Source organism: Anoplopoma fimbria, chromosome 9 (assembly GCF_027596085.1).
Source record: "Anoplopoma fimbria isolate UVic2021 breed Golden Eagle Sablefish chromosome 9, Afim_UVic_2022, whole genome shotgun sequence".
In the NCBI taxonomy this organism is placed as follows: domain Eukaryota; kingdom Metazoa; phylum Chordata; class Actinopteri; order Perciformes; family Anoplopomatidae; genus Anoplopoma; species Anoplopoma fimbria.
The window spans coordinates 25625512-25652817 of NC_072457.1; the positions used below are offsets into that span (position 1 = coordinate 25625512).

Genomic DNA, 27306 nt, shown 5'->3' on the forward strand with positions numbered 1-27306 from the left:
AAATATTTTATTATTTTTGTAAGTTTTCTTGTTACATAAAAATGAACCCAAACATTTAGAAAGAGTGTGTAAAACTAGGTGCAACATATGAGGAGTTTAATCCCAAACAGAATATCCAGTAAGGAAATAAAGAAATGATCAATTACAACTTGACATTCCAGAAAAGCACAACTACTACTTTAGTAATTTCCGGACCCAAACAGATCTGTTTCTACATCTCTGAATCACTTTTGCTTTTAATACATGGACTGGTGAAGATTAAGGAAACTGGGTTGATTTCCACTGTGGATATCTGGTGTTATGGAATTAAAACTTTCATATATTTAAATTACCTAAAAACAGGAAATAACACAATACAGTAACAACCATAAAAAGTAACCACAACCTTTAAACATTTGAAACCATGTGGCTGGTTATGACCGATACAAGTTAGCATTGTTTCATGAGTATAAAGAGCATACATTACAGAAACCTCAGTACGAATAAAGACTCTAAAGACCAAGAGTGGCAACAAAAAGAATAACCCAGATCAGATTGAGACCCTCCCATCTCCACTGAGCTTTAACAATCTTCATCTAAGTCATAACAAAACTCTCAACTGTACACAAGATGATTTGATTCCTGAAGCTTTGTTACCTTCCAGAGCATCTCTGGCACTTCCCATTTTAAATGACAAATAACCAAAACTCAGCTTGAAACTATAGTTTGCCAGAAAAATGTAATACAGAAGCCCAAAAGGTTTTGCTCACTTCAGGATTTCTTTTTTTCAGTGTCAAACAATTACACTTCCTTTAGTCGTCAGATCCAGCTTTGGTGACACGGAGACATGTCAATGCAGGAAAATGTGCCAAAACCAACGTCTCCCGCTCACATATTTTTAACAAAAATCATATATTTCGTTATCAGTCTGGAATGATATAAAGGTAAAAAAGCAAATACGAGTTATTTCGAGCTATGGGGTTGTCAAAACAGTGTATCGTTCGAGAAGTGTTAGACTTGCTTCACTATTTATCTTTGACGGAAAGACAAAAAAAAAAAAAAAAAAAAAAAAGGCTGGTGGATTGAGTGAGATATTTCTGTCTTTGGGCCGTGTTGTGGAAGGTTTCAAGCTACGCAGTGCACCTCAGAGGCGGAGGAGGAGGAGGAGGATGATGAAGAGCTGAGGACTATTAACCATGGGTGGTGTCATCCTCCACAAAGTCTTTAGCCTGCTCCGCTGTGATCACATCAATGTGACTCACCTGAGAAAACACACACACACACACACACACACACACACACACACACACACACACACACACACACACACACACACACACACACACACACACACACACACACACACACACACACACACACACACACACACACACACACACACACAGTTAATGACCAATCAATGCCCCCATTTTAGCCCCTGTGACTAAGCAGTGATCATTTATGTTATGAAACCATAACAACTCAAAGAGGAAATATTTTCTCTTCACTAAGGCAGCTCAGAGAAAAAGGGGAAGAATGTAAACAGAAAACTAGACAGAAAGAAGAATCCGTAACAAGAGACATTGGGACTAAAATATTTGTACTGTGAGTGTTTGTCTGCTCAACTATAATTTACTGGAAATGATGAGTAGAACCGGCTCTTTTTTTAATATGGTGTATACATTTTGGATTCCTCAGCTATGACTAAAGCCTTAATATTAAACAACTCTGAAACTGAACGTTCGATCTGATGTTCAGAAACAGATTATCTCAGCTAATGGAACAATATGTCCTTTAAAGGTTTTTGGACAAAACTGCACCTAAACTGCTTTTATAACTGATGACTATAAAATGATAAAAAATAATGACTGCCATTTTCAAAGTACAATCCATTTTTAAGAAATATCATGGCACTGTTGAAGTCAATCCATACCATATTAAGACTTGAATGATCACCGTGGACAACTGTGCAAATCCTCCCTTTAGCAGAAGACTCACCTTGTTTCTGAATTTGACCCCGTAGAACTTGTCAGCCGACTCGAGCAGCTCCGGCCTAAAGGTGGTGGTGATGAACTGGGCGTGGCCTGCCAGCTCCACGATCATGTCTGAAATGGACGTGCAATACAAGGAGAGAAGAGATTATGACTTGAAAACCACGATTTATTGTTACGATCATTGTTGTATTGTTTTTATTTATCCAATAAAAACACCAGAAACTGCCGCCAGGAATTATAAATCAACATTTGTCTGACACAAAAAAAACAACTGATAATTCTAAAATCATGAAGATAGTATTTACTGTTATAGTATACCAGTGGTATGAATTGTATTAAACTGTGCAGATTAGGGGGTGTAACAGTACACAGACTTCACAGTTCCATTTATAGCCCGATTTCAAGGTTTGGTCCAGCAAAAAAAAAAAAATACTTTTAACATTTTTTGAATGTTAAGTGTCAAAGAGAAAAAATCCTCTGCCTTTCGGTAAACTATTTTCATTACTAGAAAAAATAAACACTTCAAACATTTCTGTATGACACTTTCCCAACAGGCTTTAAAAACATAATAGTATCTCTCTCTTGTATGAAACTGAAGAAAACAACAACATACAATTTAATAAATAATACAAATTGGTGCATTCGCATGTTGGGTGTGTTTCCATTCACATCGCCAACAACAGTGGGGCAACGCCGGTGCTCTGACCTCCTCTTATACACAATGTCTCTCTCATTAGCGCTCGCCTTTGTGTGACTGACTCGCTTGCTAAACAGCTTGTTGTGCTAACCTTAGCACATGAGGCTTACGGGTACAGCTCAGAGTTTCCAGGCAGAGGCAGAACTCACGCTTGTGAAATCTGTGTCCGCATTACTTTCATCAATTAACATACCGCGTAGTCTGTGTGCAACTGCATACAGCGAACAGTGACGGTTCTGCACCAATATAGGAACCCTTACAGCCTTTGTACACGTTTCTAATTTTCTTGCTACTCATTAACATTCATTTAATGGATTAGATTCACTCTATTCCACTAGCACGTTACCTGAGACAGCCTTCCTGTGCTGGGCGTCGAGGGCCTGATCGATCTCATCAAACAGGTAGAAAGGAGCCGGGTCACACTTTTGGATGGCGAAGATCAGGGCCAGAGCCACCAGAGACTTCTGGCCTCCAGAGAGCTGCTGCATCTCCCTCATCTCACCCTGCTTCCCCGTGAACGACACCTACACACGACAAGGAGGTCTGAGTATTAGAACCAGGGTAGAAACACGCAGAGAGATTTCTTATCTTTACCTAAAGGTTTCTTTATTATTATTATTATATTCTCTGCTTCGGGACAGATGGTCCAACAGAAGACCAGAATGCTTCTGTAGGGTTATGACAGCTTTGATAATGATACGCGTACATTTAGAGTGAATAGAATCGGGTATTACTCATGGCATGACGGCATTAGGGGTGTCGACAATGCTCAATCCATACAAAGACCCGTGTATATTAGGGGTGCATGATGATGTCACTAGCATTGTACTGCTTATCGTAATAAATTACAGTCTTCAGCTGTTGTAAAAAAAGGAGAGCATTCTCAGTCAAAGGGATAAAAGGAATAACTTAAAAAGACTCGTACCCTGATGCCGACTCCAGTGAACTGGTCCACTGAAGGAACGCTGCTCTGTGAACCGGAGCCCCTCTCGCTGTCTGCACCTCCCTCACCCTCATCCTGAGACTGGCTGCCTTCAGCATCGCCCTTCTTCATCACCAGCGTAGCTTTGCCACCTGGCACCAGCTTCTGGAAAACCTCACTGAAGTTCTTCGACACCTGAAGGGAAAGAAAAAACATGGCGGGAAGAAACAAGGTGCATATTAGTCACGGTAGAAAATGTGCATCTAATGCAATGCTGAAACTCAATATTTAGCATTTCTAAAAGTACAACTAGGAGAATAAATGTAAAGTGAAATAGTTTATCAGATTGTCCACAAAAATGTACATTAACACTGATAAAATGTTGCTATACTGATTCCTTGCCGGAAGTGTTTGAAAAGCTCAGATTGTCAGGAATCAAATAATTACCTCAAATTGATTTAGTCATTGATCTAAAGAAAGACTGAGCTTGTACAACACAAAGTAGTATTTTCCTGTTTAGAGTTTACCTATTATACTAGAACTGCCTTTATTACTGCTAAACAGTACAGCGTTTTCAAAGTGTCTGCAATCACCAAAGATTTGTTTATGCATGTTTTCCCCCCCAACAGTTAAATCACTAGAAGATGCTGAATGGCAGAACTGACTGACACTATTTCTCTTTCACAATGGTGGGATATTGATCCGTTTAACTCTAGGGACCATATTTCATTCATAATATAGCATTGACTCTTATACTTTATGACAAAGCACATATTTAGGCCACAGGCAAAGGGCATTAAAAAGCATGCATGTCATAGAAATATTCAATAAGGCACCAACAGGCTACATCCGTCCTGCAAAGCCAGGCCTGTCTTATTAAGCGATGACGCATGTATAACAGACCTTTGCACGAGCTACGTGATGTCAACGGACGCACGCACCCATCTGGACTCTTTGAACGGACTCTGACGGGCCACGTACCTGTTTGAAGGTGAGCTGGATGGCCTCGTACTTGCGCAGCTCCAGGACGTTCATGAGCTCCATGATGGATTTGTAGCCGCGGTCCAGCTCTTCCTGACGCTTGATCAGCTTCTCCTTCTGCTCGGAGAAGTTGACAAACTGGTCCAGAGCTTTCTTGTTGACGTGGCTGTACTTCTTCAGCTCTGTGTTGCACTGCTCCAGTTTTCTGAACAACTGTTGGAGGGGGGGGGAGGGAAGAACGAATCATTATTGAATTCTGGGTAAATCAGGCTGGCAGTCTGTCGGTATCTTTAATAATATTTCTCAAAAAGCGCTTGTTCTCAGAGTATTGTCTGTTATGTGGCTTTCAGGTACAATAATAAGTATCGATTCCATTCTTATCCATACGTGTAAAACTGTTTTGTGTTTTCTTTAGTGGTTGTCCTGAATCATTTATTCATTTTATTTTTTTCCTGGTAAAGGTTTTAAAATGCATAATAAAAACCTGAACTTGTCATAATTAACTATATAATGCTTTAAGATAAACATATTTAGAGGCATTAGTTTGTAAAAAAAAAAAAAAAAATGCATGCACACTTTAATTAAACATAACCTTCTAAAATTTTGGAAACTTCTGATATAATAATTAATTTCTTCATTTAGCATCTTTTGCTTTTACAACTGCAGTGACCTTTGATTGTTTTCAGGTACTTTAGTTTCCCACCAAAATATGCAAGCAGAACTCTGCCATAACATAACACCAGTATCGTCATCGTGAAGTTCTGCAAAGCTATAAAAGTTAGTTACAACTTGCTGGTATCAGAGTGTGCATTGATACCACTTGTCTATTTCAACAGGGACATAACTTCGGATCCATTATTCATTAAAGTATTTAAAAGGATGTCGTTAGATTCTATTCATGTCTGAAGATGACCTGATTAAGAAGCAGCTTAGTCTGGATCAAGAGTGTCATGCACTCCGCAGACTCTCAAACTATAAATTCACTCGTCTGAATCACTAACGACTGAGGGAACACGAGCAAGTGCCATTATTACTTGGCCCACTCTCCCACTTCTGCAATCAATGGCACCATCTTGCCCCCTGAGCAGTGTCCTGTGGAGAGCGGTTAACCATGTGGAGTGTTTATGAGAAAGTGTGTGGCTATTTTCAGCATTGTCAAGGAGGGAAGATCACAATCACACAAACACACACAGACACACACAGACACACACGCTCAGACACTTATGAAAGATGCAGCCAAGTCCGCTCAACTCACAGTCTCCCAGAGGCAGCTGGTTGAAAAAAAAAAGGGAAATCAGAGACAGAGCACTAACCAGTGTCTGAGTCACTGGTGAGTGGGAGGGATGTGATGGCCCGGGGTCTTATTCCTTAGGAGGGATGGCTCTATCTGTGTGTGTGTGTGTGTGTGTGTGTGTGTGTGTGTGTGTGTGTGTGTGTGTGTGTGTGTGTGTGTGTGTGTGTGTGTGCGTGCGCTTTATTCAGCTGGTAAGATTGGAATGGGCAGAAAAACTGACCTTCAGTAGATCCTCATAGTTATTGTTAGTGCTGCTGTTGTTACGTCTTTAGCGTCACTGTGAAGTCAAACAGTTAGCGTCTGACTTTCTAAACGTCTGGTCCTCTCGTAATTTTCTTTCATTGCGCCTCAAAGGCCTTAAAGTTACAGCGTTGTTTTTTTTATTTTTTTTTATCAACTGCTCAAATAATGTGTTATTTAGTAACCAGTGCTTTACTGTAGCTCACTTTTTAGTGATCAAAATATTTACCTGTACTGCTATTTATCAAGCTAGATTGTTTTTGGTGCGACCCAGTTTTGGAGATAGCAACTGTAGAGATGTTGGCCATCTCTCCAATATTATGGGACAATATGGTACTTAAATTGCGGGGCTCAAAACGCCAAAACATACATTTGAAAAACTCAACAGCAATGCTTCTTTAAAGAAATCATGACCAAGTTACTCAAGATAAAACACAGACCCTTTTGTGAGTCCCTTTTAGATATCCACTTGATGTATCCATGTTGACTGTTGAAGCATCATATTAACTTCAGATAAAACTCTGGAATGTGTTTTTGCTCAGGAGAAGGACTGTGGATATCGTTGCCTACATTGAAAGTCTATTAGCAAGGGTTCTCTGAATGGTCGGTATAAACAGGAGGAATAATTACAGAAAGCACATCCTGTTGCAATTTTCATATGGGCACTTTACTATTGTTTTAAACAGACTGCAAACATTTAACCCAACCTATCAGGTCAATTAAAAGACAATATATCTTGTAATATATTAATGAAACTTAACCCTCTGAACCTTAAGTAGTTTTGGGGTCGGTTTTTGTGCAAATTGACATAATAACAATGCCATCAATCATAAAAAACGAAGAAAAAAAGTACACTGGATTCTATATATATATATAACATAATATGGCGATTTTAAGCTCAGTTTTGGTTGATTTTTCTGACAGAACCTTTCGTCATACAAGTTGTGTTCAAAGACCGTGGAAAGATGAAAATCTGACAACAATGACTTTACAGCTTCTGGTTATGTTAACAGTGTAGATTTGGCTATTGTTTAAAAAACAACATGCTTTTTCATCCCGCCAGCAGGTTTAGGGGTTCAGAGGGTTAAAAGCAACAAATCATCATGCATCCTCATTAAGCACTATCAGTGTGTGTGTGTGTGTGTGTGTGTCTGTGTGTGTGTGTGTGTGTGTGTGTGTGTGTGTGTGTGTGTGTGTGTGTGTGTGTGTCTGTGTGTGTGTGTGTGTACCTGTTTGAGTGTGAGGGTCTGGTACTTCTCAAAGGCCTCCTGAGGCAGCGAGCCCAGCTCTCTGATCTTCTTCATGCACTCTTCCTTCTTCTTGAGCAGCATGCCCTGCCTGTTGGTCATCTTCTCCAGCTCCTTGGTGTCGTGGTTGATGGCGTCGTTCTGCTCCTTCTCAATGTTCTTCCAGCGCTCCATGCTCTTTATGTGGTCCTTGATCTCCGCCTCTGTCTTGTCACACAGAGTATCAAGATCTGGGAAAGAGATTGGAGGTGGTGGTAAGTGATGGGTTTCATTCCAAATGAGTGCATAAACATGCAACAAAGAAAAAACAGCAAGCACTCAACAACCTACTAACACATGGAGGCTATATTTCTTACTTTGATTGTCGTCAGTCTGAAATAAGTTATCTTTTGTAAAAATCACAAAATATTCTGCTTTAATTCATATTTTATGACGTTTGGCTTTGCTTCTGTTGCCCTAACACTAACCCTTACCCTTCACTCAAAAACTTCAAATGTAAAAAATGACTTCAATACAGCCCTAACCATAACGTTAACCACCGTTATGGAGCACAGAGCAAAGTTCTGGTGAAGAGGCTTATTAAAAATGGAGATGCGGGGTGACAGATCCGTGGAGAAGGCGGCAAACTGGTTTGTAATTAAGGAATAAATTAACTAGGCACTCATGCTGATTACCGGGGCTCAGCAGACGGACTGCTCCACCAGAAACATCTCCTAATGCACTGTAGGGTGCAGATTCTAGAGATTATTTAATTATATCTTAGTTCTGATAGTAAGTGAGTTCTTTAATCGTTGTTATCCATCCGGTCGTCAAGCAGCACAAGCCAACTTTAGAACAAAAGACTGCATATAAGGCCTACTTCAGCGTAAGATCACGCTGTTAAAATGTCTTTAATTAAAACGTGACAATGATTAAATAGGAATTCATGCAAATTACATCTATTGAGGACAACTTCCTTCCATCCACCTCATCTGAGTCATAGCAACGCTAGAGCATAATAGCGACGGCCCGGCTGTCTCTGGAACAGAATATCAACCACAATGTGAGTCGATCACATCACAGCAATTCTCACCATCTGCTGGTGGTGCAAAACGCATTGAGGACAGTCTACAGTTGCCGAATTTAGATTCCACAGCACTATTTATGGGCTTAACAGATAATAAATCAGTTAAGATTACTGATATCAGACATTAGAGATACACTTTGCTTTGTTATATGCTTGAAAGGATACATCTCTCAACCAATGATGATTATTACATTAAAGGCTCCAAAAATCATTATGTTTGCATTTTAATATATTTTTCTGGCCTTTTTTCAAAACATTTTTGTAAATTTGTGTGTGCGTGGGGGATCCGGATGAATTATTAAAAATAGTATTTTGTTAAAAGGGTCCTGAAGGGAAAGTGTGTGGGTGTTTTTAACCTTCTGTTCACAAGCTAGCCTCTGTAAACCTCATTCTGCCCACACCATCCCGGGGTTGTGTCTGTAGTACAATGGTACCTTCTGATCGCGCCAAAGTCTCCTTGACACGTTTGTTGATGCCGTCCAGCTCAGACGTTGTGGCTGTGAGCACGGTGCCTCCCTCAGTCTCTCGCAGCTCATTTAGCTCCTGTGTCAACGCAAATCAGGCCACATAAAAAAAAAAGAGTCATTCAAATTCAAACACCTCTATTTTAACTTGACTGCATGAAAGCATTGAATCCAAGACTCGGCAGGCAATTTCAGCACATTAGATTCTGAATCATCTAACAGCTGCAAACAAAAACCTTGAACGTCGTTATGCAAGTTTGTATAATTTACATGATGAATAACAAAAAAAATAACAAAACTAGAGTGCAGTTACACATAAATCTGACATCACACTTTAAAAATCATCCCGTATGAAGGGCCGTACTATGACACGTTTCCGGGGACTTTAAAGGGACAGTGTACCTGCTCCACTTGGTCAAGACGCTTCCGCAAGTTCTCGTTGAGATACGTTTCCACTCTGGTCATAATGCCCTCCAGCTTAATCCTCTCATTCAACAACTGTCTGTTGTCCTGTGGGAGGATAGAGGGAACAACACACAAAATACAACCGGTTACTCTTTGCATAGTGCAGACAAACGAGCTGTAATACATCCTCAGAAACTCCATATTTAAAAGTTTTAAACACTCTTGCTCTGTGTATCAGATAAAAGAAATCTGATTCATAAAATGATGCCACCTGAAGCAAGAAATGTTAATAATATTAGCAATAATATATCTCAAGGACAATTTTGAATTATATCTGCCTTTGGCATTTTACACAGACTGCTATAATGAATATTCTGCACTAAATAAAACCTATTCATGACTGAAAATTGTGAATAAGAAAGTCTCTGGTGAATATCAACCTCTGTGTGTACATTCACTTCAGTCCAGACAAATGCCTTATTAACAATAACTCCTTACTAAGTGTGATGTCGCAGGCAATATAATCTGACAACCACCAACACTGCAGAACCGGACATGAAAGGCTCCGTGTTGCAGGGGCGGAGTTGTTGCGCAACCGTAGCAGGGACGGCTGGGAGTTCACTGAGGTGAGAGCTGAGTGCAGCTGGTGTTGAAAGAGAAAGAGGGGGCAACGCTGGATCACAGGAACAGCCCACGCATGGATGCTGCCTGCTGCTCTCACCTCAGTCAGGTCATCTGAACACTACACACTCGCACATCATACACTAAGAGGAGGCGGAGAGGGAGGGGAAACAGAGAAACGACTAAATGTAGGTAACAGGCGTTTTGTGTGAACTACATAAGCAGGTGGAGGGATGTTAAAGCATCTACTATTTTAGCTCAAGCCGGCCATTCGGAAAGGTTTCTCACGGTATGTTTGTTTTGTGTTGCATTGACGGTATTATATCACAGTATTAGTAAAGTAAAACAGATTCTCCAGTTAAAATATAATTCCTACAATTCTCACTCTGTCAATGAAAGGGAACATATCTTTAGAAATAAAAGTAGTGGCCTCCTCCGTAATGCAAACGTAAAGTGATTTATTACGAGTTAGTATAAACAGCCACGCTGTTTCGTGAGTGAGCTGTATTGCTAAGTAAACAAGCAATAAAAAATGTTTGATAAAAGAACAGTAAGTATGTGGATTATCTTTTGTCTGCCAATGTTTTTTCACCTCTTTCCACCAAAGCCACAATGGGAATTAGATTACACTTGGAATTGACATCAAGGCCAAAGCTGACATAACCTCCCGGTGGTAGCCAGTGTGTCACACTAGGCAGCATAAACCGTGTGGCAGTGACGTAGTTCATCAGGTGTTGTTGCAAAATACATGTCGAGGTCGAACGTCACATCGGTGACGGTGATGAAACCAGTTTACAAGCCACCCCTTCATATGATTGAGAGATCATATCATTCTGATATTTAAATGTTCTAAATGGATAACTACATTTGAATCAAAATCTAAGATAGTTAAATCAACGTGTTTATCAAAAGCCATTGAAGCTTAATATATATTCATATCTGTTGCTAAATCAAGTGATAACATTTACCACAAATAGATTTTGTCCATTTTAAATCCAAACACAAACAGAGGAGTAGCATTGCTCCTAAGCAGCAAACGTGTGGACAGTTTAATTCAGACAATATTTATCGTATAAGAGCCTTAACTCTAAATGAATAATTCAGGGACTCCAGTGGGCAGTAATTCACTGACACCGGACCACCGCCCTACAAAACATGTTCTCATTAACAAATCTGTACCAGGGACAGGACTGCGACTGTCAGTTATTTCAAGGTGTGACAAACTGTGTATAACAACAGACACGGCTCATACGTCTCTGTCCAACCCTCCTACCCACCTGCTGGAGTTGACGGATCTCGTCGTTGAGGTCATCAACACGCCTCTGGTCCTCCAGGCTGAGCTGAGAGAGCAGATCTGTACCGAGCTCGGCCTTCAGAGACTCCCTGGTGGACTCCATGGCATGGAGACTGGCCTCCAGACTTTGGAGACTGCGTTGCTAAAGAAGAAGGGTCAGACATCAGCGGATAGCACAGACTGTGAGCAGGGAACAGGCTGAACCCCAGGTGACGTATGTACGTTATACGCATGTACGTTAAAGGATGATATTGTGACACCATCAGTATTATGATCACCTTGGGCATGAACGTCTTCTCTGACTGCTGCCTCTTCTCCTTCAGCATCTTCATCTCGGACAGAATGCTGTCTCTGGATGCCTTGAACTTCCTCTGCTGTGTCTCGATCTGCTGCATCTGGTTCATCAGTTGGTCGATCTCATTGTTGATGCGTGCAGGCAGTGATTAAGGAAGCATACGCCAATCATTATCACAGATGAGCATTTTCAAGAAGTTTCAACTTAAGTTGACTGGTCAGACTTTATCTTCTCAGTTTTCCCAATTTGTTGTGACCCACTGACTACAGCTGTCTACATTACGTCTGTTGCACTGTGTAGTAGTGTGAGGAAAGTCAATTGTATTTATGTAGCCCAATATCACAAATCCTCTATCCCTCAATTCAGATGAGGAAATTTGTAGATTGCACATGGGATTTACTTTTGCATGCTGAACCTGCATTCTGTCCTTACCATCAGTATGGAGTAAGGGGGAAAAAAAAGCTTTATAAACAAATAAACTAAAAGAAGAAACAGCACAGACCTGTTTTGTAGAGGCCTTAGAAAATAAAAGGTCACAGGACGGCTATCTTGTAGGCTTTTTAGTGATCTCCCGAGAAGCCCAATAACAGGATTGGCCTTCCAAGGGAAGACTGTGTCATTATTGATATCAAGGCAGAGGTTTAAGGAGGGCTTCGCATCACATCATTAATCTACTTTAACAGAGAAGCGTATTGATCGACCGGGACTACAACATGGGCCTTTGAGGTTTAACAGGACTCAATAAACACTGGAGTCAATAAATCAGCTGGTTTCTTTTCTAAAGAGCTACTGAAAGTCAGAGGACTGCTCTGCCTGAGCAGACAGAGGAAATAGATGGTTTAAGGTCATCGGATCATTTTCTTTAATGGGAACAAGCTGACATCAGGTCACTAACTGCCCTGAATGAAGTGATTAATAAACCTGCATTAGTATCTGTGATGATCATTTCAGCTCTCAGGAATACAATATCAATCATGTCACATAACCAAGTCGATAAGAGTTGTAGCAGTTATGAGTAGTCACAACTCAAGTGCACTTTCTGATTGAACTCGATACTTTCACTGCAATGTGGTGCTGGTGGCAACATGGGAAAATGATATATAATAGAAGGGATGGGTGAGGTGCATCAGTGTCATCTTATGCTTATCGACAGGGCAGAGGTGGAGAGAGAACAACAAGAGGCTTTAAATAATTGATCTGTTGTCTGACTCACCGCTGCAGGAGTGAAGGACTGGCGCTGTGTCATTGGCTCAGTCATCCGTTTCCCCCTGCCTGCATATACGTAATCACCAGGTGCACACATTAACCCGAAATACGCAGTACTGGCTGCGAGTGAGAAGCTACACGCGCTTACACAGGTGTGCAAACACACACACACAATCATTCCTGAGCGGAAGTGACCATATTCAGAAAACATACCGTACATCCAGACCCAAATCCTCTCTGATCCGCCTGTCCTGCTTTTCATCAGCTCTTTAGAAGTGAGTCACGGCTCTGGTGCGGTATGACCTAACAAAAACTAATCCTTCTTGACCTGTTTAGACCCTCTCAGCACACCCGAGTCAGCCTCCTGCTGACTGAAGTGGCTACATAACCCAGATATATTTAATCCACATTTAAAAAAAAAAAAGACAGCTTAGACATGTGACATTAACCTGTAATTGAGCGAAGGCTGCACTCAGGGGTGTTATAACTTCTCTCCTAGAAAGGAGAAAGGCTCCTACACAGTGCACAGCGGCATATTAATTTCAACCGAAGACGTCAGTCTTATTCGTCAGCAATCTAAAGCTCTCCCTGTACTGCCTGCTGTCCTTTAAATAAATAAACACACATGCGTTTATGAAGACTGAAAAAAAGATGTCAACGGTAAAACAAATTTGGAAGAAATGGTTCCAACTCAAACTCATCATCTAACAGTTAGGAGAAAATGAGAAACTGTTTCCGATTATAATGAATATCATATCAATATTTAAAAGTGGATGACGTCTGTTTAGTCAAATTAAAGGCGAATAATTAATTTTCAAATGTAGAAACATTTCTTCTAATGTCATGTACTTCCTGGGTGCCCCATGGGATGAATAGTGACATAATTACTGTATTCATACGTGACTCAACCCATTTTGTTTTAATCAAATGCTTTCTCAATTTGCATTCTTCCATTCTTACACTTGCTATTTGAGTGCTTAAGTGTGATCACTCTGACAAGTATGGCAAGATGCAGCACACCATAAGTACCTGGATGGTGTACTTACTCATTATAGTCAAAATGTCTACACAAACCTAAATTACCATATCAACAGTGGACTGTGGTCCAATGCAAGCACTGACTAACGGCTTTGAACAAATCAACAATAGGATGTGCCAGACCTTTCTCAACAAAGACAAAACTGACGTCGTTGGGGAATGATTTAAGAGTTGGCGCTCAGCTTGAATCAACAACACTAAAGACCACAGACCGAGCCATAAATCTAGGTGTAGTCATGAACTCAGACTTGAATGTCAACAGCCACATTAAATCAGTTACAAAGTAAGCTTACGATCAGCCTTAACAATACATCAATGATAAAATAACTTGTTTTAGCAGGACTTTGAAAAACATGTCCATACATTCATCTTTAGCAGGCTCGACTACTGTAACAGTTTCTTCACAATCCTCCCTAAAATAATTTATAAATCACTGATGCTCAAGTCCAAGAAAGAGGATCACATCACTCCAGTTCTGAGGTCTTGACACTGGCTTCCTGTCTTCCAAAGAATTGATTTCAAAATACTATTGTTGGTTTAATAAGCACTGAATAGTTATAGATCTGATCTTCTGCTACATTATGAAGCGTATAGACCTCTCAGTCGGACAGGTTCAGGACTGCTTTCTGTCCCCAGAGTCAAAACTAAACACAGAGAAGCAGCGTTCAGTTTTTATGCACCACATTTTATCTGGGACAAACTAACAGAAAACTGCAAGTCAGCTAGAACTTTCACTTCTTTTCAATTTGGGACAAAACTTGCACTATGCCAGTAAGAACAAAGTGTACTATATGGAAGAACTGTTTTGAAACACAGCAAATACAACTCATTTGGGGGGAAAAATCTGAGTGTGATCCCCTGGCGATGCTTGAGTCTGCATGAGTCTATTTTGAGTAAACTAGTCCCCACCGCTGCTAATCAGCCAACAGAAAGAAAATGAGCCCCTTCTGATTAATCTACATTGAATCACAGACAGGTTTTCATTGTAAGTAATACTGCAACAATGTCTGCAGCACATCTAGCCATACAGGCTACACCTTCTTAAAAATATGCAAATCTTACAATGAAAATGATTTCAGTTATGTGTTCTGACTTCCCAATGTAGAGCACATGGAACCAACATGTTACTGTGGACATCGATGACATAATATTGAGCTGATGAGATGTAATTGAAAAGGATATGTTCAATGTTCCTGCGCAGGTTCTCGTTGAGCTTGGCCTCCAGCTCACCCAGCTCCTCCTCAGCCTTCCTCATGTCCTTCTGCAGCTCCAGGCGAGACTTTCTGGTATCGTAGTAGCCTCCCGTCAGAGCTCCCCTGTGGCTCACCTGGTCACCTAGAAGGTCACGACACAATGCATATAAGAGATAAAGGGCTTCTACAGTACTGGAGCTACAACAACATGTCATTTTCAACATGATAACCATGCAACATAAAAAACTGAGCTACGATGCAAAAGGTTTAGTGTTACAAAAGGCAGATCAAAGATCCTGATTTAGTGCACCGTCGGATGACACTGCCCAACCCCTTAACAAGACAGACAGTTTATATGGGATCATTCAGACAGGTCATAGCATTTCATTTATCGATAGCTGGCAGTGAGAGTCAAGAGAATTTCAACAAATATTTCTAAAATACGGTACCCACCCGAGCTTTAAGCATCATTGAAGCGTGTCTTGATAAACTTAACAGTCAAGGTGTCAATAAATAAATAAATAAAAACTTAGGTCTAATGATTCTTAATTTTAAAAGTAAGGCATGGTATTAAATAATAATAGTTATTTACAGACTGCGTGGGCCAAAGCACACAAGAAGCCTTATGCTCCTTTACAATAATTAATTATTTGTTTACAATCTGGTAGGCCATTAAAAGGTCATTAAAATATGCAATAATTAAGATCAGTGTATATGATGACATAGTGCCAGTAGAAACCAGTAGCCACCAAATTTGAGCTTTTACAGACCAAACTTTTTGCCAGTGAAGTGCGAGGGGCTGTTCCACTTCCAGGATTTCAACACAATAAATGAATTCATTTCAGTATTGGCTATGTTTTCTGACAAGGGATGCTTCAGCAAGATACCACAAATATTGCTGATGCAGTCAATATAAAAAGGAGTTAGGGACCAGAGTTAAGTTGGACCATCACCAGGTGGACTGGTACCAAGCCGTTTAGTGATAAACCTTCCAACTAACAACCCTGTAGATTCAAATGTCTCCCAGGATCTTTTCATATATATATATTTTTAAGACTAACATTTTTCTACAGATGATTGCTGTCTCACTTTTGGACAGACACTACATCTGTTGTTCCTTTTATGTTCTCGCGGTCGTGGTACATTCAGTACTGTGCATCACAGGTTCGCTTACCCTCGAGAGTTATACAGTCCATCGTGAAAGCTCTGGCCAGCTGGGTGGAAACTTCCATGCTGCGACAAATCAGAGTCTTCCCGAACACGTGCTTGAAGGCCTTGTCAAAGGTGTTGCTGTAGCGCAGCTTGCTGATCATGGGGATAGCGTCCTGATGGGGCAGAGACACGTTGGTATGAACACAATGAGGTATATTACACACCTCATCATCAAACAAGAGCTGTCTATCGTAGTGGAATACTTGTTAAGTGTAACTGGGAAAATCAAGGGAGCACGTTGTGGTCTCAGGATTAAGAGTTTTAATAATAATGATAGTTGTACAATAAATCTGATTCACATAGCGCATAAGTGCATGATTGTTACACCTCAAGTATGTAAATTAAAATATTTTAAATTATAATGAATATCATCGTTATTGGTCATGTACACGCATAGATACGTATATACACGAAATTTCCCTTCTGCATTTGAGCCATCCCTAAGGAGCAGTAACTCTGCTTCAAATTGTACTGCCTAAAGTGCCAAATGCTATGTATCCATGTTGTATTTGCCTCCTGTTGCTGCCTTTTTGGCCAGGCAATCATTGTGAATGTGAACTGGTTCTCAATTGACTTATCTGGTTTAATAAAAGGTAAAAGAAAACAAAAATGCTATTAATGTCCCTTACGTTGGTCTCTGGGTAGGCGGTGTCCCTGACGTCCAGCTTGGTCAGGGGCAGGAATGTGACTTCTCCAGGCAGGTTCATTTTGTTGAACTCCATCAGTATTTTGGTGCTGACCTCGTCAGTCTCCACAATGTGATAGAACAGTCTGGAAAACACGAGAGCAGGTAGGCAGACGTTAATTAACAACAAGGGGGTAACTATAAATCAAGGTTGTGTCATTGTAAACAACAAATATCTGTACATCTGTGAAAACAGTAAAAATATATACAACATCTTGTCCTACACAACACAGGAAGCAAAGTAAATCTAAAAAAGGCAGTCCTCACCTGGTACCAGCAGTCACCTCCACACAGGTGTAAAAGGCAGGCTCACACTCAAAGTTATTCATGACGATGCCGTGGTAACCGTTGATGACATGCTGGTTGATGCCCTTCCGACGAAAATGCTCGAGGACTTTGTTGATGCTGTCAATTCCGTTCAGGATAGCCTGGACGACCACGAGAGAAAGACGAGGATTAAATGAGTCTCACTTCAACTGAGAGACAAAAACCTGAAACCTTAGATAGGAAATTAACATATAATAATATATAACAATTAACAACAAATAACAGCATTAAAACATACCAAATCCTTATCATTATGTTCTCATAATAACAGTTGATTTTTTTTTTAATTACATAAGCAGCCATGATCTCTTCTCTAAAGTAGGAAATTATAACAGATGAAATAATGTGCGTTGAAAAATATGTGAAACTTTCCATGCAGTAAAGACAGAAATAGAAAAAAATGACTTTGTATTGTGTTCATATTATGCCGCACTATGAACTGTACAGTATGAATATAAAAAGGCGATAGAGGAGTCCATCCTGTTCTCTGTTGCCTGCTCTGGAGACGGGATGAGTCAGCTGGGACCAATGAAAGAAAAATAAAACGCAGGACATTTGTCCATGAAGCTACAAACGGCCTCCTTTCATCTCAGCCGTCATTGTTCAGGAGTGATATTTGATTGATGTATCTGCCCAGAAGAAACGACTGGCAGTTACAGGATGAGGCAGCGAGGAGTGAGTCATATGTAAATTTAGCTAGCTGTGATAAGGTGCCAGTAGCGAGGCAGATGAATGATTCCACTTGATATACCTATCCTGACAGCTGGCTGAGTCACAAAGTGAGTCCTTCAGTGTTCAGGTGGGCTCATAAGAAGAAGAAGAGGCACTTTTTCACTTGGGGTTTGTTTTATTTTCACTTGCCCAATTCTTATCTCACAGTACTCCTGCAAGTCAGTGCATGTGTGAATGTTTCTACCTCTGGCGTACAAGTGTCATCCTGCAAATAAGGCAGGCAGTGTGTGTGTGTGCGTTTGTGCATGTTAAGCGATTAGCCTGGTATCATTCAATTTGTCATCAATTTCAATCCTCTGTAATTTCTATTTCTGCACCCTCTAACTCTTTCTCAAACGCCTTTCACTTTTGCCCAGACGGAAGCATTAGGTATTGTGTGGCTGCTTTATGCAAGTCAATAATAACTCAGTCCTGAACAGGGACACGGACCTTGCCAGTGGCCGCCCGAAGGAGCTGCTGCTTCTTCTCCAGGTCCTCTCGTTTGGCTGCCAGGGCCTGCTGCTCTGCGTTCTCCTCACGCCACAGGTAGCTGGACAGACACAGACAGTCACATGCTGTTTCACTTATGTCACCAGAAAGACCAAAACCCTACTGCAGCCATGATACTCACACAAGGAGAAGTCAGTCTGTGATATAAAAAAAAAAAGAAACATCCCGAAACAAGGACACTGTACTAAAATGGTTGTCCTTTAGAAAAACTTTTTGATGAAAATAATTCATGAATAAATCTTACAAAAACCTCAAAAGGTTGATTTTATATTTGTATATAAATAGTATTTCTCTTCCTAAAAATGAGGAAACACATGAACTTCAACAAACAACTCCTTGTCCATAAATGCAGATTCATTATGTGCAATATTAAGTGAATTATACGATTATTCACCCCCTTGATTTTAACATTATTTAATTTCAATCCTCATATAAATTCAATAAATTTGTGTTAAATAATCCCATTCAAATATTAAAACAATAAAACGGTCTGCCTCTTGTTTCTATTAGGGTAATTTTGTACATTTGTTAATATTTTTTTTAGATCATACACTTCTAATAGCTTGCAGCTGTCCTCCATCAAAGATGTCATTATGCTGCCTTTTCACCCACTACACCTAAACAATGGATCACAGTGAACTGGAGGGTGGGTTCGATATCAGACAAACACAAACCTATTCATGTGATCCGTTTCATTTTGTTAAGGTACTGAGGATCTGGCATTGTAAGTCTGGCAGCAGAGACCCGAGGCCTCATCCTCACTGTTACATACATAAACCTCATTGTTTAACTGATCAGTGACGTTCACCGCAGACAATATCCTGCCATGACACTGAAGGCTGTCAAGCAGAAACAGCATATTGGTTTAAGGGGAGGGTGAATAATTCAATCATTCTGCTTAAAGCAAGATGCAGGAATGACTCATGTAAAGATTAAACTAAATAAGGGCTGTACTGAATGTACAGCCCTTATTTAGTTTAATAAGAAAGCCTTAGACACAATCATAGGCAGCCATCACTGAAATTTAATTCTACATATAGTATAAAACTAGTCGATGCAACGATTAATCTATTAGTTGTCAACAAATAAATTAACGTCTGAAATGTGAATGTTTTCTGGTTTCTTTATTCCTTTATGAGAGTAAACTGAATATTAAGTTGTGGACAAAAGAAGAAATTTGAGAAACGAGACAAGGCTGAACTTCAAATGGAGTCAAAGTTGTGACGTCAAAGAGAAGGTTAGAGGGAGAGATAAGGTTCTTACTTTCTTTCGCTCTGCAGCTCATCTTTCCTGTTCTTGACTTCATAATACTTTTTGTCCAGCTCCTCAACCCGGGTCTTGACTTCATTTAGATCTTGATCGAGTTTCTGAAAAGACAAGTTAAAAGTTGATCAGATAAACTCAGCTTTCGTGAGGTTAGAATAAAAGTTCAGAAAGCTTATAGAAACATGACATGACAAACTCATCACACAGAAGCATTTAAAAGAATAAAATAAACCAAGTATTCACAGGAGACAATGTGACTTTACTTCAGTTAATCATCATGATTAAAAACAACAGCAGCAACATCATGTGATTCAGACAGAACAGGTCATCACTTTGATATCATCTTTAAACATACGCTGTACTGCTCCAGGTTCTTCTCCTTGTTGGTCTCGGTGTCCTCCAGGTCTTTGTGGATGGCTGCGATCTGCCTCTTCTTATCATTGATGGCCTGGTCCAGAGACTTCAGCTCCTTCTTGATCCACTTGTCCCTCTCTTCTTTCGAGGTGAACTGGCTGCCACGGCCCTGCTTGGCGTACAGGTCTGTCCTCTCCTGCGTAGCCTGGGCTAGTCTGGAGGGAGGCGACACCACAGAAGAAGAAATGTTAGTGAAAACTAAGTTCCCACATCAACGAGACATCTGAATTGTGACATGTTAACAGCCAAAGCTTTACATATACAATTCCTCATCTCTCTACTCATGTGCCTTTTCCCCTTTGATCCATTACAGCCATGTTATACAGTATCCTCTGAGTACAGACCTCCCTTCAATTTAGGATTCCAAATGTTCGTAGAACAGCTGCAACAAACTACTTTGTAGGAGAATTCACAAATGTCTCGTGGGCATCCACAGCTTGATGCATCCACATCTCTCGCTATCTAAATTAATTCAAAATGAGATGACTGACTCATCGAGTTATACCTGGTCGTAAGCTGCTCAAGTGGGCCGTGGTGGAGAATGAGTCATCCCTACCTGGATATGCCTCGCTCCTCTTTCTCTTTCACCATGTTGAATTTGGGTTCAGTCTCCTGCAGCTCTTTTTGCTTCTCCTCGATTTTCTCGAGCAGCTTCTGACGCTCCTTCAGCAGGCGTTTCTGGAAGAGCAAGATTGGGGATTTTACAACAAATCTTAAAAATGTGGAGCAAAGACGTGGGCAGGAGAAGAAAAGAAGAGAAGAGAAACTTGTGATAAACAGGATAAGTTGTTGTAAATTAAAGACAATGGGAGGATGCCTTTATAAAAATAAAAAAACGCCTACATACACATACACAAACACTATATATGTTGTGTACTTATATACAATACAAAGTTATTTATCAAAAGTATTTCACAAATATTATCCTAGGTTACAATATTCAGATTGGGGTTTGACCCTCATTTCATATTAGTAATATAATTATTTATCTCCTGTATTTGAGGCAACAGAGGTTGCTAACAATACAGATCTCAGCGTATTCTTATGGTGAAGGATAGATATAAATTAGGAAAAGAAGGCATTGTGTGGAATTCAAGGTTCAATTATGTACAGCTTTAGAGTCAAAAGCAAACTCTAAAAATATGTGTAACCAATGATTTAATTCTTTTATTTATTTAGCGTAATTAGCATGCATATAGTTATAGTAAAATAGAGTAAATGAGTATGAAGCAAATGCCGTAATGAATGACCATAAATTCACAGTTCCCACCAATAAACTGATTGTGCCAGTAAACCGCAGTCACAACTTTAAAATGGGAAACTACATCCTACCCTGGACGTTTGCAACATTCATAATAAATATAGGAAACATGGAGCAAATGCAGAGGGGAAGTCATAATTTAAATCCCTTTCATCAGGGTTCAAAAGGAATTCTTAAAATCTTCCTCCTACACCTTCAGTAGGAATCTTAGATCTAATAGCAGACCTGCTCAGTGACTACTGGTTTTGACAGAGTGTGAGTGGTAATGCTGGGTTGTCATCCCACAGGTATGAAAACACTGTAATTTCCCTCTTGTGCCAACGCCATCTCAAATCAGAACCATCAGCGGCTCGTGACGCAGTTCTGCCTCCCTTGCTTTTCATTTTGCTCCAGTAAGTTTTGTCTGGTGCTCTGCCAGCCGAGGCCAGGTGGGCTTAATCCAACCAACAGCCAGCAAGCTGCCAGAGAGCCATCATGGGTCACACAAAGACTGAGCCAATAAAAGCCATTATGCATGATTATCATCCTCATACTCGCACGTGCACACAAACACACACTGAACACACAGCCATACAGAGAGCGATTCATGCCAGCTCTGTACACACAACTTCCCGCCAGGAGTGATGTATAGCGGAGCTGATGGCAAAGAGTCCGACACACAGGCTGGTGCTTCCTCTGTTCTCAAATCATCCAACTATTGAAGCAGCACAAGTTCTTCTGAAAGATTCTCCACTAAAACTGTCAACTGTATACATTAGGCCAAACAGCTTTTTAATTCGTTGATGAAGTAAATCGGCAGGAAATTAGTCAGTGACAAAAAAAGTAAAATGAACCAAATGCTGGTTACAGATTCTTTTTTTTTTTTACAACCTGTGAGGCTCTACTTTCCATTCTCGGGTGGGTAGAGTGGGTGAAAAGAGAAACAGACTGCCATCCCACTCTACATACAATGATGGTGCAGGGGGAGGAGGGGGTGGGGAAATGTGGCTGGTGCAGCATCACGTGTGTGGAGTGACGCAGATGGGAGGCTTCCGTACCCTCTGTTCGCTGTTGCCTGCCAGCTCGTCCTGCAGGTCCTTGGTCTTCAGCTCAAGCTTGGTCCTCTGCTTGATCTGCTCCTGGCGCTCGGCCGATAGCTGCTCCCTTTCCTCCTTCATGGCAGAGATCTTGGACTTCAGCTCTCGCACGACACGCTCCGTCTCCTAGAGAAAAGCGAGCCAAAAATAAAAAGGAACAGACAGTGAGATTTGATTCAAAAGGAGAGTAAATGCAACGACTATCTGTGTATTTGACGAGGCCACGTAATGTCAGGAGAGTTGGATACATTAGTCCTATAAAAATGTTATGTTAAATTAATTAATATAATAACATAATATAATAATAACAGTGTGTATTTTCATCAATCCTTTATACATTGTATTAACACTTCTGTTACAAGGTGGAATTCTTTACCTCTACTTTGTCTCGGGCATCTTGCTGAGCATCGCGCAGCTGTCTGGATTTGTCTCCACAGGTCTCTCTCTTGCTTGACAGCTAGAAAGAAAAAAAGTCCTGGTATTGAAGCTGTACACAACAGAAGAAATGTGTTGGTGCACAGGCCACAGTGAATAGTAGATTCTTAAATGAATTTGTATTAAAAACAAGGATCACTCATTTATCTACCCGTTAACCTTCAAATGGCTCCAGAACTGTCAACAAATGTGCATATAAAGTACTTGTAGCCGAGCTAATATTGATATTCTGTAATATATTGTGTAAATGTTATATAATAATGGGCAGTGATAAATTCCCACCCTGGCACCAAAACAGATGTTTATAATAAAGCCAAACATTTTCAGTCTTTTCCTCGGTGTATACAACATTTATATAATTTGTTTTTCTTCCGTATGTTACCTCGTCCAGTTTGGCGCGGGTTTCATTCAGCTCCTGGTTGTAGATTGTGTACTCCAGCGCTCTTCTCATCTTGTCCCACTTCTGGTACTGAGCCAGCTCCTCTTTCTCATCCTCCAGGGTGTGAAGACGCTCCTCAATGTACTTCAACAGCTCGTTGATCTTCTCTCGCTTCCCCTCTGAGGAATACACAAACAACAGGTTGTTTTTCAAACATGCAAATCATTACTTACGGCACACTTAACGTCCTGGGACTGGAATTAATTCAACAGCTTTAATTTAATGTCGAATGCTGCGCCGTAGCGAACTGTAGCACAACAACAATCAATAATGGCAGTGTGTGAGACGATGATGTTAAGAAGTTTTTACCTGTCTCCTTCATCAGCGAAATACTCTCCTCTTTGCGCTCATCATACACCCTTGTTCCTGCCACCTCTCTCAGCAGCTTCAGACGTTGGGAGTCGGGTGCTGTGGCCATTTGGTTGATCTGAATGAAACATTGAAATTATAATGTGGGAGATGAAACGCACTTGGATGACATGACGAAGTTATTGTTCAAGACGACACTTGCTGGCCACGATAATGGAACTCACGTGTCCGCAGTGGAAAAAAAAACACGATATTCAATAACGCGACGCCTGTTGTGAGTTTTGCACTACATTCTCTACACTTCACCGCATTGTGGTAGCGAATCCAAAAAGTAACATGCATTTTGGTTTTTTAAATGTAATATATGGTTCTGCTAGACCACCCCGTTAACACAGGTCTGTGTGGGAGAGTAAACCGTTTAGCTTGTGCTTTAATTAGAAAGTAATTCTGTATATTGTTATATTTATAAAAGCAATAACGTCAGTAGGAGAATTTCAATACCACACACCACTACACACAATGCTATTTAACGCAGCGCTAAGGTTTTCCTGCCTGAAAAAAATATTAATTTCATGTCCACTTATATATACTTATTTAACAGTAACCCTTAAATGAGACAAAGACATCCAGCTAAGTACAGTTGGAACTCTTTTTATAGCCCTGTTTGAATACCGAAAAGCGTAACACAACACTGTGAAATAAACCATTATGTCTTAAACAAGTGTGAGTTTGGCACCCACTCCTTTCTCACCTTTCCCTGCTTGACGATGTAGTAAGGGTTGCTGCGGGAGAAGCCAGCACTCTCCAGAAGGTTCATGACGTCATTCTTACTGCAACAATCACAGTCACCATCAAAGAAGTGATTATATGGATTCACAGAGTTGTTATTTCCTGTGATTAAATGATTAGTCCATCCACACTAATACTTACGTCACCATCTTCTTGTCTAAGAAGTACTGGTCCTTCTTTGCACCGATGACACGGCGAAGGGAGACTTCCTCTTTGTCGATCTGGAGGCAGAGACAGTTATCACTCGTGAGGAGGAGACTCATTCACAGCAGCAGAACTGGCTGGTTATGTCACAGTATTATCAGGCTGAAATCTTTGGATTTCTAGAGTGGTGCAAACATCCGTCCTTTATCATCTGAATAATAAGCACTGTGTGCACTGGAGGCAGTGTCACTACATCAGTGGTCACAGCAGTCGTCAGCAATTTAGGAAGACGGTTCAACATGAACTCAACAACATATCAGAGTGATAATGAAGCATTTCCTCTGATAGCCTGGACTAAGGATGATGGAAAAAAGCTATTTTAAAAAGTGATGCCTATATCTGGTACTTTTGCCAAATGTATTGATGTACATTTTGAAAAGTCTTGGTACAAATGCAAATGTTAAATAAGTTGCCTTTAAAAATGTATTCTTTAAATTCTGTGGCTAATTTGGTAGTTAAGCTTAGTTATACTTTTTATGTAATAGTTAATTTGGCACAAGTACTGTACACAAAAGCTGTAAAAAAATGTCTTAAAGTGGAAATACAATGATATGCACATTTAAGCTTACACTGGCCAATGCAGACTGCATGCCAAAGTACCAGTTCACATCTAGCTTTAGCTTATACTGGCTCCAACAATTCAAACCAACAATTATATATGACATAAACATAGAAGACCGGAAATTCTTTGAGAGGCTTACTGAAAGGTTTAAAGATTATCAAGTTGGAAAGAGGAAATAAGTTTGTCTACAATGAGATTGTAATAGGATCAATATGAAATGTTTGCCATTCTTACCGGCAGCCGGTTGTCAGAGTTGTCAAATATAATCTCCACAAAAGCCGAAATGACACGAGGACCAGTTCCCTCCTACAGTGACGGGGGAGGAAAATCACAGTATGTTTCTCATGTTTCTCATTGTGTTTCAATCTCTTACAAAACTACATATTTAAACAGAAACGCCATTCCAGTAATCCTATAAAGACTTTTGTAAACCACCAGTTATTAAGAAGTTACACAAGCGTTCGTCAGCGTAAACAATGTCTAACAAGAAGTTTCTACACAACCACAGCGTCACAGGACTATTTCACAGCATCTGGCATCTGTAGTGTGACATTTGCCTGAACTTACATGGAGCAGGGCCAGGCGCTGTTCAGGTCGCAGGTGGCTGAACTCATCACTGAGCACAAACTGGATGGCTGAAGAAAGCAGAGCGGAAGAAAACAGCTTTATACACCCCAAAATAACTAACATCACACAGAGGGGAAATGTTTGTATTCGTATTAGTTTGTTGCACTTATTGTATTCGTATTAGTTTGTTTCTGCACTGTACTTTTGCTCTGGTTTATGCTCTTAGATGCTTGTTTAAGAAAGGAGATGCACTTATGACTTCTGGTGACTAGTAGTTCTCTTGAATACCTACAGTACCAGTCAAAAAGTTTGGACACACCTTCTCATTCAACTACTTTGAAGAATCTAAAATATAAAACATATTCTGGTTTGTTTACCACATAATTCCATATGTGTTCCTTCATAGTTTGGATGTCTTCAATATTAATCTACAATGTAGAAAGCAATAAAAATAAAAATAAAGAAAAACCATTGAATGAGAAGGTGTGTCCAAACTTTTGACTGGTACTGTATGTTGAACACACTTATTGTAAGTCGCTTTGGATAAAAGCGTCTGCTAAATGACTGTAATATAATGTAATATAATGTAATGTAATGTAATATAATGTAATATAATGTAATGTAATGTTTGACTAAGGAATGATAAAATTCATTGAGGGAGCCTTACCATAGAAAAAGTTGCTTTTTCCTGACCCATTTCTTCCAACTGTAACAGAATGAGAACATGGTTATACAAGTGTGTAGCCCACCTTTGGGACACACACACACACACACACACTCACACTCACTCACTCACTCACTCACACACAGACAGACACACACACTCACACACACACACACACACACACACACACACTCACACTCACACACACACACTCTCTCTCTCTCACTCTCTCTCTCACACTCACACACACTCACCGATGACGTTGTGCTTCGGACTGAACGGGTCCACCACAGTCTGGTCCCTGTAGCTCCTGAACCCCTGGATGATGACCTGCACGAGAACCCAGAGACCCCCAAAACATGACGTCACGGGGCCTTTTCTATCGCTCGTTCAGGCAGCAGAGGGTTGCCAGGTTTGCAAACAAAACAACCCCCTACGTTAAACTACTGCAACACTATCAACGCCCACATGTACACAGGATAACATCTAACGAGATGTAGGGTCGTGCAACGTGAACAGAGGAGCGATAATCCCGCTAAACTAACGTTAGCCTTGTTAGCTTAGCATCCGCAGAAGGGGGACGGGAGCGCGCACGCACGTCTGGGGGTCGCTCGCTTACCTGCTTGATGTACATGGCGGTCTGAGGGGGGCGATGAGTTGGAGATTAGCTCCCTGCTCCACTCAACTGGAGAAGGAATTTAATAGCCTCAAATGTGTCAAATTAATAGAAATCGATGCATTAAAAAAGTGTCTAAACCCTGTGCGGCACAAGAGAATAACATGGAAAATGGCGGCGGGGGCGGGATAGAACGGACCGTACCATTGTGTGAAAACGGGGTCGCAGCAATACCCGTAGTGCTAAATGATGTGTGGTAGATAAATTACCCAAACAAAATTGGACGATACATAACTAAATTGCTTCTCAGTGCAGTGTCTTCA

The 27306-nt window shown here is 40.5% G+C and overlaps 1 protein-coding gene across 1 annotated transcript; it reads right to left on the reverse strand.

Annotated features, from left to right (window-relative positions):
• smc3 (structural maintenance of chromosomes 3) lies at nt 1-27148 on the reverse strand. The gene is made up of 29 exons (XM_054603713.1): nt 26987-27148; nt 26622-26697; nt 26371-26409; nt 25704-25771; nt 25371-25442; nt 24512-24591; nt 24333-24411; nt 23582-23699; nt 23216-23391; nt 22775-22855; nt 22360-22524; nt 20618-20739; nt 20003-20216; nt 19645-19748; nt 18322-18421; nt 17101-17261; nt 16778-16919; nt 16111-16261; nt 14926-15078; nt 11483-11634; nt 11188-11346; nt 9287-9394; nt 8855-8963; nt 7337-7584; nt 4574-4786; nt 3596-3787; nt 3017-3194; nt 1978-2084; nt 1-1241 (listed from the first exon to the last, which is right to left on the reverse strand). Exons 1-29 carry the CDS (start codon nt 26999-27001, stop codon nt 1170-1172), a joined length of 3654 nt encoding a protein of 1217 aa, XP_054459688.1. The 5' UTR covers nt 27002-27148; the 3' UTR covers nt 1-1169.
• Nucleotides 27149-27306: the final 158 nt, after the last annotated feature.